Raw genomic sequence first — 16,497 nt, forward strand, 5'->3', positions numbered from 1 at the left:
TTTCTCCAGTCCTGGAGAACTGAGCTCTCTTCCCCTCTTGCCTGAAACTCAGAGGCGTCGGCCTCTCCCAAAGAAGTCGGTTCTTGCCAGAGTCGCTGACAGGTGACCTGCATAAACCAACCCCAGGCGGCCCGGAGGGGACACAGCAGAGGTTTTGGCCAAGAGCGCGGGCTGAAATCCCAGCCCCAGCATTTAGGAGCTGCGGGCCTCGGGCCCGCTTGACCCCCAGCCTCCATTTCCTTTCCGACACAATGGAATCCTGGCGGCGCCGGCTGCAGTGCGATTACAAATTAATCCACACAATGTGGTTGGCACAGTGCTGGATGCACGGTGGCCATGTGGGCAGATGGCCAGGGACCCATAAACAGTCACTGGTGACGTTGATCTGCTTCTCAGGACACAGTAAAGACCCGCCCCTTGATGGGTGACCAGCAAGGTCCTCCCCTGTAACCAGTCCAGCAATCACACGTTCAGGCTTGATGTGCAGAACAATCGCACATATGTCAAAGTTGGCAAACAGTAGGTGCTCAAGAGGTGCTGCTGTGATTTGTAGGACTGGGATCTGGTTCCCTCTTTCTACATGGTGGTGAGAAGCCTAAGAAGTAACACCTGCCTCTCCTCTCTCCCCCCTTTCTTACCCCACCCACCTCCAGGGAACATGTGGGCACAGACGTGGTCCAACATCTATGATCTGGTAGTACCCTTCCCTTTAGCCCCCAAGCTGGATGCCACGGAGGCAATGAAAAAGCAGGTCTGTGCCAGGGCCCTCCTCCTTCCTCTGCAACTCCTTCATGGGTGGCCCTCTGCTGGGGGTGGGAGAGAACCCCCTGATTCAGGAATCCCTTCCAGCTGGGCCCTTTCCCAGTACCCCCAACCCTATAGCACATGGTCTGCTCCCACTGCCCCCAGGATTAGCAGAGCTCCATCTGCTTGCAGGGCTGGACACCCAGGAGGATGTTTGAGGAAGCTGACCGTTTCTTCACCTCCCTGGGGCTGCTGCCTGTGCCCCCAGAGTTCTGGAACAAGTCGATGCTGGAGAAGCCGACCGATGGGCGGGAAGTGGTATGCCAAGCTTCTGCCTGGGACTTCTACAATGGCAAGGACTTCAGGTGTGTCCAGGCTGGAGCTGGGGTAGGGGGTCCTTTTCCTCAGCCCAGTGGGCAAGGAGATGAGCCAAGAAATGTTTCCACTGCAGTGGCCTCAGCCAGAGCCAGGCAGAAAGAAAAAGGGTACAGGGGCCAGAACTTAGGACTAAGGGTCAAGAAGTTAGACCTGGCTCCAGAACAGCAATTGGCTTGTGTTGGGAGAACCCCATCCACCAAATGAAGCATTGACCACCTTGGTCAACTTGGACAGTTGGCCAATGCTCAAGATCCTAGTCCTGGGTTAGGTTACCATCCCCTCTCCAGACAGTCTTTGCATACAGCTGTCCCCTCTCCATGTGTGAGCATGCCTTGACACAGGGAGACACTTGAGGAAAGGGGCTTTGCACAGATCCGTCCTCATCACTGACAGAGCCTCAGAAGCTGTCTTCATCCAAGGACAGGATCATTCAATGATCTGTTTCTGCACAACAAACCACCCAAAGACCTAGTGATGTAAAACAAAGCCATTTTATCATGCACATGATTTTATGGGCCAGGAATTCAGGTGGAAATGGCTTATCCCTGCTCCACAATGACTCAGACCTTAGCTAGATTAGCTCTCATGTCTGGAGATGGCTGGGATGGCTCAATGGGGCATTGGTTCTGGCTGTTGGTTGGGTTCCTCTATTTTTCTCCATGTAGCATGTGCTTGGCAGGAGTGTTCAAGTTGGCTTCTTCACTCACATGTCTGGTACCTGGGCTGGGATGGCAGGAAGAGTTGAGCATCGGCTGGGCATCACTCTCTCCGGGCAACCTGTCAATGCACTTGGGCTTCCTCACAGCATGGCAGTCTCAGGCAGGCAGATTTTGTAGATGGCAGTAGACATCCCTCAGAGCAGAAGCAGCTGCAGCCAGGCCTTTTAAAGTCTAAATCCAAAGCTAGCCCAGAGTCACTTCTGGTTCATTTTATTGATTAAAACTAGTCATAAGGCCAGCCTAGATTCAAAGGAAAGGAAAACAGACCCCAATTCTTGGGAGAAGTGGCAAAGATGAGCCACCACATCTGATGAAGCATCTCCTAGAAGAAAAGTGGGTGCAGAGAACCAGGAACCCACATAGAGAAGGTCCACGGGATCATCTGGCCTTGGGTCCTTCAGCCCAGCACCCAAAGGCCTGAGGACTGTGCCTTTGAGGCTGGAAGTGGACAGGATCAAGAGGAGGATGGGAGTTCTTTGGGGATCCTCCCTCCTAGGAGGAGTCAGAGGAGAAGGTAGACAGACTCCAACTTTATTATGACTGGGTTGCTTGGCAGCTCCTTCCACTCTCCTGAGGAAAATGGGGTTGACCTGAACTGAAGGGCTTCTGTTAGATGCAAGAAATAATTTCCTGCAACTGAAATTGGCTAGCAAAAGAGGACAAGGAAAGATCAAGAGGGAAGTGTAACCTTCCGACTTGGACATCTCTGCAGCTGTCATTTCAGTCCTGGCCTCAAGAATCTTTTGAGTGAATATGTTGCTGATGTTGGCCGCATGAGATGCAGAATAGCTCAGACACTGCTGTTCCTTCAGGGAAGACCAAGTCTTGGGAGAGAGGAAGTGTTGCACGTGGGAAACCACAGAGCACACATTCTAGAAAGTACTGCACTGAACATAACTGAGTGTCCCAATGCCTCTAGAGTAAGCACTTTGTGCAGTTAGAAAGCAACATGGTAGTGTGGACTAAGGTTATTCAGGGAAGTTGGAGGCAAAGGAATGGCCAGAATGAATTCTTTAGGAGCTTTCAAGCCCCAGATTCCCTCTTTCTCAGGCTCGCTCCATATCTCCCTTTCATTTTCCTTACCATTGCACCATCATGGATACAGCTGTGATATAGGAGTCTCCTCTGGAAGGACAGCTAGCTCGTCCCTCTGTGTCTTAGAGCTTCCTACTGTCTCTTCCAACCCCCTGCACTCTGTCCCCAGGATCAAGCAGTGCACCACAGTGACCATGGAGGACCTGCTGGTGACCCACCACGAAATGGGCCACATACAATATTTCATGCAGTACAAGAACTTGCCTGTGAATTTACGAGAAGGCGCCAACCCTGGCTTTCACGAGGCCATTGGAGACGTGCTGGCTCTCTCAGTGTCTACCCCCCAGCACCTACACACCATCAATCTCCTGAGTAACGAGGGTGGCAGCTATGGTAAGAGAGGAGCAGGATCCCTCCCGGTGCATGAGGGACCTAGAAAGGGACAGCTGAGTTTGGGAGGTAGAGAAGAGGAAGAATTAATGGCCATGGGGGCAGAGTTTGGGTTGGGGTCAGTGAGGGACAAGGAGGCCCCCTGCAGAGTAAGCCTGGGAAGATGGAATAGACAGATGATCCCAGAGGCAGTTACAGGACACAAAGGGGTAAGCTCCGCCTTCCCTCTCCGGTCAACACACACACTCAGAACTGAGTGCTAAAGCCTGGCAGGGGGTGGGAGTGGGATCTGATGCCCAGACTCCCTCCCCTTGGCAGAGAACGACATCAATTTTCTCATGAAGATTGCACTGGACAAGATCGCCTTTCTCCCCTTTGGCTACCTCATTGACCAGTGGCGCTGGAGGGTGTTTGATGGAAGTATCAGCAAGGAGAACTATAACCAGGAGTGGTGGAGCTTCAGGTGCATGCCTGTGTGTGTGTGGATATGCCAGTATGAGTGTATGTTGTGTGTATAAGTGCCTGTGTCTCTTTTCTATATGATAATTTGTGTGTATCTGTGTATATAATGTCTATGTGAGTGTGTACATGCATATGTACCATAGTGTACATGTGTGTATGTTCTTATGGGTCATAGTTGTGTGTACATGCACATGGGTCACTGGGTGTACGTATGTGCACACGGGTCATTGTATGCACGTGGATCATTGTGTCTGTGCATGCATATGGGTCACGGTATATGTTTGTGCACGCCTATGGGTCATGGTGTGTGTACATACACTTGGGTCATTGCATATGTGTGCGCATGTGTGAGAATTGGGGTGCAGGGGTGATAGTGCACAGAGGCACAAAACGCATGAGTCTGGAAAGTCCAGGGTAGCCCTGGGTGCAGGGAACACCCTTCAGGTCAAAAAGGCCAGCTCCCCCCGCTTGGCCTTCCCAAACGCTCCTCCAACACACCTTTCTCCTTGACAGGCTGAAATACCAGGGCCTCTGCCCCCCTGTGCCCAGGTCTCAAGGCGACTTTGATCCCGGGGCCAAGTTCCACATCCCTTCAAGTACACCTTATCTCAGGTAACAGAAAGACGCAGCTGAGGGGACGGGGTGGCGTGTCCACAGACTGACCACTTGCAGCGCTGTGGGCACCCTGCAGGGACCGCCAGCCCAGCCAGGCCATGGAATGCCCTGTGCCTGCACCCACTGCTGCCACTGCTCACTGGTGTTTCTTTAAGCTTTCTTTTGATACAGCAAGAGCCTCTTACATCCAAGCAATAGGAAACAGAAATTCACCCTACAATACTTTGCTGGTGGTCCAAGACCTTGGCTGGGTGGCTGGCATTAACTGTGACCCATGACTCCATCAGGTCTGAGCACTTTTTTATTCCCAAACGAGACTGTGTCACTTGACGACATATTGAATATATTGCCTGTGACGTAATTTGAGTGGCACCTGAAAGCCCTTCCACACAGATTCAGGACAGCTATCTGTATTGCTAGGGGCAAGGTTCAAGTCCCAGGCTTGAGGCCAGGCAGAATTGGAATCAAATTCCAGCTCTACAGGCGGCCACGTTGGCTCAGCAGACAGAGTTCTTGCCTGCCGTGCCGGAGACTTGGGTTCGATTCCCGGTGCCTGCCCATGCAAAAAAAAAAAAAATTTCCAGCTCCACGATTTTGTTTTCTTGAGCAAATTACTCAGTCTCGGTTTCTCACCTGAGAGTGGTTTTCACGGGACTATTGTGAGGGTTAAATCCTTAGCATCATGTCCAATATATAGCATGCTCTGGAAATGGTGGCCATAGCCATTATTAAATGACTCTTTTAAAAGAAAAGTGTAAACAGTGTACGAAGCATATAGCGTGAGGCACACAGCTATGGCGAGAACATCCCCTCAGGTTTAGCACCTTACTTCGAAGTGCTAAACAAGAGCACTTGCCTGAGGCCAGGTAGGGTGAGTGGGGGATCTGAGCCCTCTCTGGAGGGGCATGGGTCTGGGGAGGCCTCGACATGCTGCTCCAGCTGCAGCCCCAGCCACCCGGGAGGCTCAGAAGGAATGAGGCCGCTCAGGAGGGCTCGGGAAGCCCAGCGAGGGCAGGACTCACGGCCACCAGGCCCACCTTTCCATCCAGCGCCTGACATGCCACCAGCACATGACTAAGCCCTAATAAATAGTCACAGGATGGGTAAATTCTGTCCCTGGTGGTCCAGGGAGGGAGAGAAGACCTGCTCAGATGCTCCAGGCAATGGCAGTGAGCACCCATCCTTGGGACACTCGGAATGTGGCTCATCCGGACAGTGCTCCACAGATGACCATTTAGGAAGGGCCCTGCCCCCCTGCTGGGGCGGGTTCCAGGGTCCACGCTGGTGCTACCTTTTTGCATAAAAGCCCTGGACTGAGTGGCAGTTAACTCCGAGGTTAGGACAGACAGTTTTCTAGTCAGGTGTGGGCAAAGGAGATGTTCCAAATTCTGACTAAGGTGCTAAGCAAAGCACTTTGAAGAGACATGAGTGAAGCCAGTGGACCTGGCTTGGACCCAGCGTTCAGAGTCTGGCTGGCTTGGTAGGTTCTTCAAGGCTGCTCCAACCTGGACCAGCAGAATTTTTGGTCAAGGGATTCCCACTGCCTGGGGCTAAAGGGGGTGAATGGGCTGCCTTCCCGGTCCAGTCCTCCCTCCCGCGTATCTGCAGCCCCTTCAGCAGCACCTGGCCTTTACCTGCACACACCCCAGGGCCCCACTGCCTCGAAAGCAGGCTGCCAAATCTTGGGAGAGCTTTGCCTGGACCCCTCCTCGCCCAGAGTTGATCCCGGGAGCTCCTGAGAGCCCCTCCCGGGATGCGGAGGCAGCTGAGGGTTGGGAGGCACCCGCGCGACCACCACAGGCAATGGAGTATTGGCTCATCCTGCCGTCCTAATTGCCGTGAGGGGGTGGGGACCTGGCCGTGCCGTGCCCCTGTGGCCGTCGCAGGGAGAAGGGCCAGGGCTCGGCCGCACGGCCCCTCCTCCAAGCCCACCAGGCTGCGCGTTCCCGCCTCACCAGGTACTTCATCAGCTTCGTGATCCAGTTCCAGTTCCACGAGGCGCTGTGCCGGGCGGCTGGCCACAGGGGCCCTCTGTACAAGTGCGACATCTACCAGTCCAAGGAGGCGGGGAAGCGCCTGGAGTGAGTCTCCCCTGCCCTCTGACCTACTCCCTCAGCCTGGAGGAGCCCAGTGGGGGCTGGGAACTCCTGTGCCGAGAGCCTTGCGGGGGACCCCCCTGCAGTCAGTCTGGAAACTAGGACCCCTCTGGGCCTCCCAACCTCAAAGGGAAGTTCAGGCGTAAATGTTAGGCTTGGGGTTGGGGGCGGAAGGGCAGGGAGCTTTCCCACCTGTGCTTCTGACCCGATTTCCCTTTCTCTGGTGCTCCCCCAGGGAAGCCATGAAGCTGGGCTTCAGTAAGCCGTGGCCAGAAGCCATGAAGCTGATCACCGGGCAGCCCAACATGTCCTCCTCGGCCCTAATGAACTACTTCAAGCCACTGCTGGACTGGCTCCTCACAGAGAATGGGCGGCACGGGGAGAAGCTGGGCTGGCCCCAGTACAACTGGACGCCATACTCTGGTACCTCCACCCCCTCCACCTTCAGCCGGCACCCCAACCCCACCCACCCGCCCCCAGAGTTTGCTCAGGGCTGAGCCCCCTCCTCAGTTCAGGCAGCAGCGCTCTGACCTCAGAGCAAGGACAGGGAAGCCAGCCTAGATGGCCCCAAGCCCTGCTCTCCTTGCTTCCCCCAACCAGCTAGCTCAGAAGGCTCCTTCCCAGTCACCAGCCGCGTCAACTTCCTGGGCCTGGACCTGGAGGCGCATCAGGCCCGCGTGGGCCAGTGGGTGCTCCTCTTCCTGGGCGTCGCCCTGCTGGTGGCCACCTTGGGCCTGACCCAGCGGCTCTTCAGCATCCGCCGCCGTAGCCTCCGCCAGCCCCACCGGGGGCCCCAGTTCGGCTCCGAGGTGGAGCTGAGACCCTCCTGAGATGGCCGGGCGGGCCGGACATCCTCGGAGTGAGCGAGGTGGGGCCGCGGGGCCTTGGGCCAGGGATGGGCTGCTCCACCCGGCTCCCCCTGGTCGCCACCCCATCCCACACCGTCACCCCGGCCCCTCCCACCACCCCCAGGCTCGGGCGCCTGACGCAGAACCCCCCCCTCCGATCTCTGTGTGGAAGCGATTAAAGGTCCTGCCCTCCCCAAACGAGTCTGTGTCCCTCCCGGGGAAGCCAGGATCAGGCACAGGGCTGCTCTCCTGCCTCCTGGCAGTCAAGGGCCCACTTTCCTGGGTTCTTTCCTCCATCCTCCTCCAGAGTCCCAGTCCCAGGCAGCCCCCAAGCCTGCCTTTCCCGTAGCGGGAGCCGCCGGCCAGTCCTGCGGTGCCGACCCTGGGGGACTCTGGGAAGCAGGGGGGGGCGGGGGTTGCGGCCTCACACCCCGGTCCCGGCCCCAGGCCCTGCCTCCTCTGTCCTCCCATCCCAGCTTCCCCTGAGGGGAAGGCTCCTGGCTAGCCCCTGTGTGCCTGGAGGTGTCTGGTTGACTGGGGGTGAAGACCTGGCCCAGGGGTCACTCAGGCTCCGGCCTACCCCCTCCCAAGGCCCCGAGGCCAGCCTCCGCGCCGTGCCCCCTCAGCCACTCAGGCAGCATAGCCCCTGTGCCCCCGCCACAGGGGTCCCAAATGCTGCGGCACAGCCTCAGCCCGGCAGCCCCTGCCCGCTCCCCGGGGACACACACCCTCACCCAGGGCCTACCCTCAGAAGGCTGAGGGTGCTTGGGGAGAATGCCATTTTGAGGGGCATTTTAGTAGCTTTTTTCTACATGCCTATTGTAGAAAAATACAGAAATCTGCAGAGAAAATAAAAACCCTCATCTCAACACCAAGAAATGAGCACGGTTAACATTTTGGTGTCTTTCAAGCCTTTCTTTCTTCTTGCCACATATTTTAAATGGGATCATGCAGTATTTACAGTTGTGGATCCTTTTTTTATTTTTTCAGATAACATTTTTAGATCTATTTTCTTTTCAAACATTTAAACACCAACCCTGGAACCCAGCCAAATGGGCGTTGGCCAGTTTGCCTCTGCCCCCACTGCCAGCCTCACCCTCTGTCAGTCCCCTCAGCCCCAAGCCCCCTCTTGGCCTTAAGGTACCTTTTGCTCTGAGCCCACCAGGGGCCTCCCCCAATATCCTGGAGTCCTCCATTCTGCCTCCCCAGCCCCCTTCCCAGCTGCCTTGTGTGTGTGTGTGTGTGTGTGTGTGTGTGTGCGCTATGCAGTCTCAGTTGTGCAGACCTGTTCCGTGGGGCAGGATGTGGAGCCGAGGCTTTCTGGACATGCAAGAGGGTGGAAGTTTACTACTGAGACAATGGAATGTATAAACATGTCCTGTAAATGGTCACAGACCTTTCCATCACGAATGATATCTTCAGTTACCCCCGCCCTAGGCCACCACAGCCCAGGGCCTGATGTTTTGAAAGATCTTTGTCAGGCAAACAAAGTTCAATTATTACATCATTGTCTTTCCTATTTTTATGGACTGTAGGGGCTCCGGCTGCCTCTCCAGGCGAGGGCACCGGTGTTCAGCACTCAAAGAGCAAAGACCAGCCTCAGCCATTAGGCCTTTTGAACTATTCAAATTGTTCCAAGACTTATTTCTGCTCCCTTTGGTGAGGGCGAGAGACCAGATCTACCTGGAAGGTGGCAGAGGAGGAGGAGGTGGTGGCCCTGGGAAGAGGGACTGCCCAGTGTTTCCCACGGGTGGCCCTGTCAGCCTTGGGCACCTCCATAACCGGCTCTTACCCACACCGGCCAAAGGGGGTTTGGGCACTGGGCAGTTGCCCCCACCTCCTCACCCCCGCCAGCCTCCTACCCTTCCTCCCAAACCCCGCTCTGGCTCTGACAGCAGTGGAAACAGCTTTGGAGTCAGGCCTAAGTCAGCTCTCCGCCCCCGTATGCACTTTCTACTGATGTGACCTTGAACAATTTACTTCCATTTTCTGTTGTTTTCATACCTATAAAATGGTTTTCATAATTCCCTCTGAGGACTCCTGTGAAGATTAGAGGAGATAATATAAAAATTCCCAGGACTTGTTTCCTCTCCTTATAATGAATGCATCATCTCCTCATTAGTGAATGCATTAAGATGGTCTTACATCTTCCCCGTGGGCCAAACATCCCCAAGTCACAGAATATGAGAGCTGAAGATCAAGCCAAGACCAGCCCCGCATTGGATAGATGGAGAAAGAGGCCCAGAGCAGTTCGATGACAGAGCTGCACTGAGACCTCCTGCCTTCTGGCTTGCATTCCAGTTACTTTCTGGTGCTACCTCCCTGCCCTGTTGACTATTTTCCTCCTGGGAACACAATGAGCTTGTTCATAGGGGGACTGTCATCTACTTCCAGTTCTAAACATGCTCAACCATCATCTCTTTGAACATTATCTCGCCCCCCTTCTCTCCAGACCCCTGTTCTGGGACCCCATTGGGTCTTGCTTGGAGCTTTCTGTCTTGTCCTCCACATCTCCTAATTCTTGCTCATGTGTCTCATTCCTTCTCTTTTCCTCTCAAACCCAAGCACCAGGCAATCTTCCCAGCTGTGTCTTTTCAGACCCTTATTCTTCTGCTTCTCAGCCACCACTTAACCTGTCCAGTGAGGTTTTCAGTTTTCCAAGTTAATAACTACATTTTTCATCTCTAGCATATCTGTTTCTTCTTCAAAGCTCCTGTGTTTTCACAAAAGCTTATTCTTATTTGATGGATTCTTTTCCTTCTCATCTCTTTAAAGACCAGTATTTTTAAACCCCTTTCAGATTGCTCTGTCTGTTTCTCAGGTGGGGTCTGTCCCATTCCCTGTTTCTATATTCTGCACAGGAGCCAAGCCATGTGGATTTGAGTGCTAGCTAGCCGTGTGACCATGAGCAGGCGCCTCTCTATGCCTCCATTTCCTCATCTGTAAAATGGGCTTGTGGGGGTGGGCCACGGTGGCTCAACAGGTAAGAATGCTTGCTTGCCATGCCCGAGGACCCGGGTTCGATTCCTGGTGCCTGCCCACGTTAAAAAAAAAAAATGGGGTTGTGGATCAGAGTACTTGCTTCAGGGGTTTGTTGCAAAGATTCGTATGCTGAAAGCCCTCAAGTGGGTCCTAACACCTGGAATTAGGGACTGGTTATTGTTCCCTCGCAGCATTGGATTTCCTCTTGGACTAGGCAATCTTGACCTACAAGCCATCTTCAGTGAGAAGAGTCTTCTGCAGGGTCTCCTGCCTGCATCACTTTGTGAAGATGACTCCAGGGGCAGTTTCATGTTTGCTCCCCCTTTGCGATGAAGCCATCTATCCCCAAGAAGGCATCACCTATCCCCAAGAAGTCACCAACATTTGTAGCTCTTTGATCAGGAATACACTTGACCTCTCATGTAGACCTCAAGGTTTCAACCCCTACTGTCTTGGCAGTGCCCCTCTTTATTTCTAACATCTGGAGATTTTTTCTTACTTTCCAGCTCAGCTCTATAGTTTGCATTTTCAGAACGACATGTTTTATTAAGCCAATGTGAAGCAGGAGGGAGGCCTTCTCTGTGTTTTAATTTTATTTTGAGCACAAGAGATCATATTTTGAGGGTTATTTGGTCAGTTTCTCTGGTCATGGTGTTAGCTCACCTGGAGTGAGGAGAGTATAGAGATGTGGGATATCTGGGCTAAGGAGGGTAAGTAAAGGGGACACAGGTGCAGAAGAAAGTATGTCTAAGAAAGAAAGCCCAAGGTAGGGCAGACATGGCTGTTCTCCCTGACCATATGTGTCAAATTCTTGGCTGCACCAGGAGCCAAGTGCTAGTGTACATCTAGGGTCTTGCAGCTGGTACGTAAACCAGGCTTGGGCACTCATGGATATGCACCCTGAATGGAAGGTGCCATGATGCCAATCACACCCTCCCAACTGGACTGGGCTGACCACATCTCTCAACACCCCACACAACCCTCCCTCTATCTGGTGTAGCTTTTTCTGAATGCAAACTCAAGCATCAGTTTCTCCCTGAATGTGGTGATTTGAAACTGTATATACCCCAGAAAAACATGTTCTTAAATTGAATCCATTTCGGTGGGGTGTGAACCCATTGTAAATAGAACCTTTTGATAAGGCTATTTCAGTTAAGGTGCAACCCACCTCATTCAGGATGGGTCTTTATCCAATTACTAGAGTCCTTTATACACAAAATAAAAACAGAAAGAGAGGGGGAAGGCCACAGATGCAAGAAACTGAAACTGATAAAGCCAGAAAGAGAAGGGAGAGACCAGCAGATGCCACCGTGTGCCTTGCCATGTAGCAGAGCAGCCAAGGATCACCAATAGCCTATCTTCAGGAAGAAAGCATCGCTTTGATGATGCCTTGACTTGGACATTTTCACAGACTCCAACCGTAAGCGAATACATTCTTATTGTTTAAGCCAAACCATTTCATGGCATTTGCTGGAGCAGCCTAGGTCAGGAAAACAGATTTTGGTACCAGAAGAGTGGAGTGCTTCTATTGCAAGTTCCAAAAATGTGGAAACAGCTTCTGGAATTGGGTAATGGGTAGAGGATGGAAGAATTGTGTGGTGCTTGATAGAAAAGACCTAGATTGCTTTGAAGAAACTAATGCTAAAGGTACTGTTGACAAGGCCTTAGAAAACGACAAATATGTTATTGGAAACTGGAGGAAAGGCAATCCTTGCTTTAAAGCTGCAAAGAATTGGCAAACTGAGTTCTGATGTTGGATGGAAGGCAGAATTTGAAAGTAATGAACCTCGATATTTAGCTGAGGAGATTTCCAAGCTAAATGTGAAAAGTGCAACCTGGATTTTTCTTGCAACTTGTAGTAAAATGAAGGAGGAAAGGGATATTCCTTTGAATTTCTGGGCACAGTGAAACCAGAAATTGATTCAGAGTTGGAAAAATTCTGAGCTCCTGGAAAGTGAGTTCCCAGATATAGAGTTCCATGGGAGGGTTTAACTGAACATGGATCCAGTCAGCTATTTCAGTGCAAGTCAGGATTGGAAATGCAATGATCCATGAAGAATTATGAAAAGTTCTTTTGTCTGATTGTTTGGACCCCTGTGTACTACATGCAGAACTGACTGATTTTTTATGAGATTTGTATGAGAGGAACCACTGCAAGCCTGGACTAAAGGGACAGAAATGGGGTAAATTGAAGGAGAAATCACAAGGGCAGAAGTATGGAAGCTGAGGTCTGGACCGAAGACATCTTTTTGGCCCAAGAGAGCAAGCCCACCCATGTGTGTGGAAAGGGTGTCTACCCCAGGACTTGAAGAAGACAAGCCTTCCACCCCCGTTGTTCAGGATGAGTGCTACCACCCATTGTCCTTAGAGGGTGGAACCTGTACCCTGACGTTTGTGGAAAACTTAGTAGCATCCTGATACTTGAAGAGTGTGGAGCCTTCACCCTAGTTTTGGGGGAGAGCAGGGCCACTGGGCAAGCACTTGGAAAGGGTGGGGCTGCTGCTCCATCAGTTCTCCATCAGACAAAACATCCTTCCATAGATGACTTTCAGACCATGAAAAATCATAGAGTGTGCCCTGTTGGGTTTCAAAATTGTTTGGGACACGTAACCCCTGTTTTCCTTCCAATTTCCCCCTATAGGAATGTATGTCCCTCCATTGTATATCAGAAGCAGATAACTTGTTCTCTAGGTTTCATAGGTTAGCTGACAGAGGGGAATGTGCTCCAAGACTTATGTACTAAGCATTGCTACCTAAATGACTTAAGGCTTTTGGGATACTGAGATGGAATGAATGTATTCTTCATGTAGAAAGAACATGTCTTATGAGGCAGGCAACTATGTGAATGAACCTTAAGGACTCTACGTTGAATCAAATGTCAGAACTAAAAAGACAAATATTATCATGCCTCACTCCTATGAACTAACTATAATATAAAGACTTGGTGAACTGAAGTCAAGAGCATGGGTTATCAGGTTGGAACATATTGTAAAGGGCCCTAGATTGTAAGCTCTTGCAGCAGTCACATATATTTTCAGGGGTTGTAATTGTTATTTCTAAATTCTGAGATACTGAGCTGTTTGTTTATAACCTGGTTATTCCCAGAAACTTCGGGTATTTATGTGACACATGAGACTCAGAATTAGAACTCTGAAACTATGAAAGTCAGCAGTACACCATATAGAACTGTTTAAAAAGTTTTTGAAAAAGGGATCTGACTTTGAGTAGAGATATGTATGAAGCTGATATGGGTAGGACTAAGGAAAATCAGAATACGGGGTAAAGCATGATAGCGTCCATGTATTAAAACTTCAACTTCTGTGTGAGACCAAAGGGAGAGATGTTTATTTGGTGCAAAATTTATACATGAGGTAGTCCATTTCCTAATTTAATTTATATGGTCAGTTTAGATGAACACCATAAGTACGTGGAATCTTGAATAGTACATGAGACTTTGTTGGTTTGTCCTGGTTAGTATGATGCCCCAGTATATCCCAGAGTACTTTGGGCAGTGAATAAAGAAATAATTGCAAGATCCCCTTGGGGAACTGGGGAGAAAGGAAGAAATATTCAACTTTCCCATCTGGAGAATTTCTGATATTCTCGCAAGCAGTGGAGACAACCAAATCAGTAGGCCAAGCCCTCAGTCTTGGGGCTTGCCTCTTTTGAAACTAATTCTTGCAAAGTATAGGCTAAGCCTACTTAAAATTAGGCCTAAGAGTCACCCCAGAGAACCTCTTTTGTTGTTCACATGTGGCCATTCTCTCTCTAAGCCAACATGGCAGTGAACTCACTGCCCTTCCCCTCTACAGAGGACATGACTCCTAGGGGTGTAAATCTCCCTGGCAACATGGGATAGAAATCCAAGGATGATCTGGGACTTGGAATCAAGGGATTGAGAAAGGTTTCTTGACCAAAAAAGGGAGGGGAGAGATGGGACAAAGTAGAGTCATTGGCTGAGAGAGTTCAAACAGAGTTGAGAGGTTGTCCTGAAGGTAATTCTTACACATAAAGATATCCCTTTTTAATTTATGGCGTATTGGAGTGGCTAGAGGGAAGTACCTGAAGCTGTTGTGTTCCAGTAGCCTTGACTCTTGAAGACAATTGCATGATGGTATGGCTTTTGTGGTGTGACTGTGTGGTTGTGGAAACCTTGTGTCTGATGCTCCTTTTGTCTAGGGTATGAACAGATGAGTAAAAATTATGGATAAAAAATAAATAATGGGGGGACAGGGGTTAAAATAAATTAGGTGGATGGAAATACTGGTGATTGGTGAGGGGGAGGGGTGGGGGCATGATATGTACAGGTTTTTTCTTTTTGTTTCTTTTTCTGGAGTGATGCAAGTGTTCTGGAAGATGATCACGGTGATGAGTTCACAGCTATGTGATGATACTGTGGACCACTGATTGTACAACATGTATGTTAAGATTTATCAATAAAAATATTTTTTTAAAAAAAAGGGCATGTCTTTTGGGGGTCCAGAAGGTGGTGTGTGGTGATTTGAAGCTGTATATACCCCCAGAAAAGCATGTTATTAAATCTAATTCATTCCTGTAGGTGTGGACTCATTGTAAGTAGGACCTTACAACTGAAGGAGGCTACTTCAGTTAAGGTATGACCCACCTCATTCAGGATGGGTCTTAATCCTATTGCTGGAGTGCTTTATAAATGGAATAATACAGAGAGAGAGGGAGAAAGTCATGGAGGCAAGAAGCTGAAATCAATGAAACTGGGAAGAGAAGGGAGCAACCAGCAGACACAACCACGTGCCTTGCTACGTGGCAGAGATCCAGGCATCGCTGGCACCCAGTCTTCAGGAAGAAAGCATCACCTTGATGATGTCTTGATTTGGATATTTTCCTGGACTCTAACCATCAGTGAATAAATTCCCATTGTTTAAGCAGAACCATTTCATGGCATTGGCTGGAGAAGCCTAGGAAACTACAACACTAGAGAAACAGGGGAAAAGGGAAGAGAAAGGGAGGAAAGGCCCATACAACCCTAGTGATGATTGCATGTGTGAGAGAAAAAATGTGAACATAGAAGGTTAAGTCAGGTGAACATGGAGAAAAGTCTCAAAAATGGCAGGGTAGGGGACTTCAGGTGATAGTCCCTCCACCAAAACAACCATTAAACTGGAAAAAGCAATCAGAATCAACTTCGTTGGAACTCTGAAGCCTGATTAGACAGTTAAAGCAACCAGGAGATTGCTTGGTGAAGGAAAAGGCTGTCAAAATTAGAATTTAAAGAAATCTATGTCAGATCACTGGCTGACCACAGAGAAAATGGAATAGAAATCTCAACAGACACACACACAAAGAAGATAGACGTTGCAAAAATAATCTGAAAAAATCACTAAACAAACATATGACTATAGCACTCAGCAACAACAAAAAATCAGCACACTTAGTAGGGGCACATCTGATGTCTGGAGTTACCACACCGTAACACTCAAAATGTCCAGTTCTCAACAACAAGTAAAGCATACAAAGAAACAGGAAAATATTCGAAGTTGGAAAAAAAAAAAGAATTTGACAGAGACATGTCTAAGGAAATACAGACATTGGAATTCCTAATTAAAGATGCTAAGTCAACTGTCTTAAATATGCTCAATGAGGGCAGTGCAACAGTGGCTCAGTGGCAGAATTCTTGCCTGCCATGCCGGTGACCTGGGTTCGACTCCTGGTGCCTGCCCAAGCCAAAAAATATGTATGTATATATATGCTGAATGAACTATGGAAAACCATGAACAAAGAACTAAAGAAAACCAGGAGAACAATGTATGCACAAACAGAGAACAGCAATAAAGAGATAGAAATTATAAAAGGGAACTTGGGAATAAACTTAACCAAGGAGGTAGAAGACTTGTACACTGAAACTACTGAAATTGCTGAAAGAAATTAAATGAATTAAATATCAAATATATGAAAGACATCCTGGGTCCATGGATTGGAAGACTTAATATTGTTAAATGGTAATACTACCCAAAGTGATATACAGCTTCAGTGCAATGCCTATCAAAATCTTTATGGCATTTTTTTGCAGAAATAGAAAAATACATCCTTAAATTCATATGGAATTTCAGGGGGCCTCAAATGTCCAAAACAATATTGAAAACAAAGAACAAAGTTCAGAGGATGTGCACTTCAAAACAATAATAATTAAAACTGTGATACTAGCAGAAGGATTGACATAGACCAGTGGAGTAGAATTGAGATCCCAGAAAT

The 16,497-nt window shown here is 49.7% G+C and overlaps 1 protein-coding gene across 7 annotated transcripts in view; it reads left to right on the top strand.

Moving 5' to 3' along the window:
* Positions 1-16,497, top strand: part of ACE (angiotensin I converting enzyme) — a 45,701-nt gene that overhangs the window by 12,199 nt on the left and 17,005 nt on the right. For 5 of the 7 annotated variants that reach the window (XM_077163533.1, XM_077163531.1, XM_077163532.1 and 2 more), the window contains 7 exons: positions 654-751; positions 937-1,109; positions 3,046-3,269; positions 3,585-3,729; positions 4,242-4,340; positions 6,302-6,424; positions 6,675-6,862. In XM_077163533.1, coding sequence (XP_077019648.1) covers positions 654-751; positions 937-1,109; positions 3,046-3,269; positions 3,585-3,729; positions 4,242-4,340; positions 6,302-6,424; positions 6,675-6,862 — 1,050 coding nt within the window. Of the gene's footprint in view, positions 1-653; positions 752-936; positions 1,110-3,045; positions 3,270-3,584; positions 3,730-4,241; positions 4,341-6,301; positions 6,425-6,674; positions 6,863-7,039; positions 7,486-16,497 lie in introns of those variants that run through there. The other 2 variants (XM_077163535.1, XM_077163536.1) reach the window with 1 other exon arrangement.

The sequence above is a fragment of the Tamandua tetradactyla genome, chromosome 6 (assembly GCF_023851605.1).
Source record: "Tamandua tetradactyla isolate mTamTet1 chromosome 6, mTamTet1.pri, whole genome shotgun sequence".
In the NCBI taxonomy this organism is placed as follows: Eukaryota; Metazoa; Chordata; class Mammalia; order Pilosa; family Myrmecophagidae; genus Tamandua; species Tamandua tetradactyla.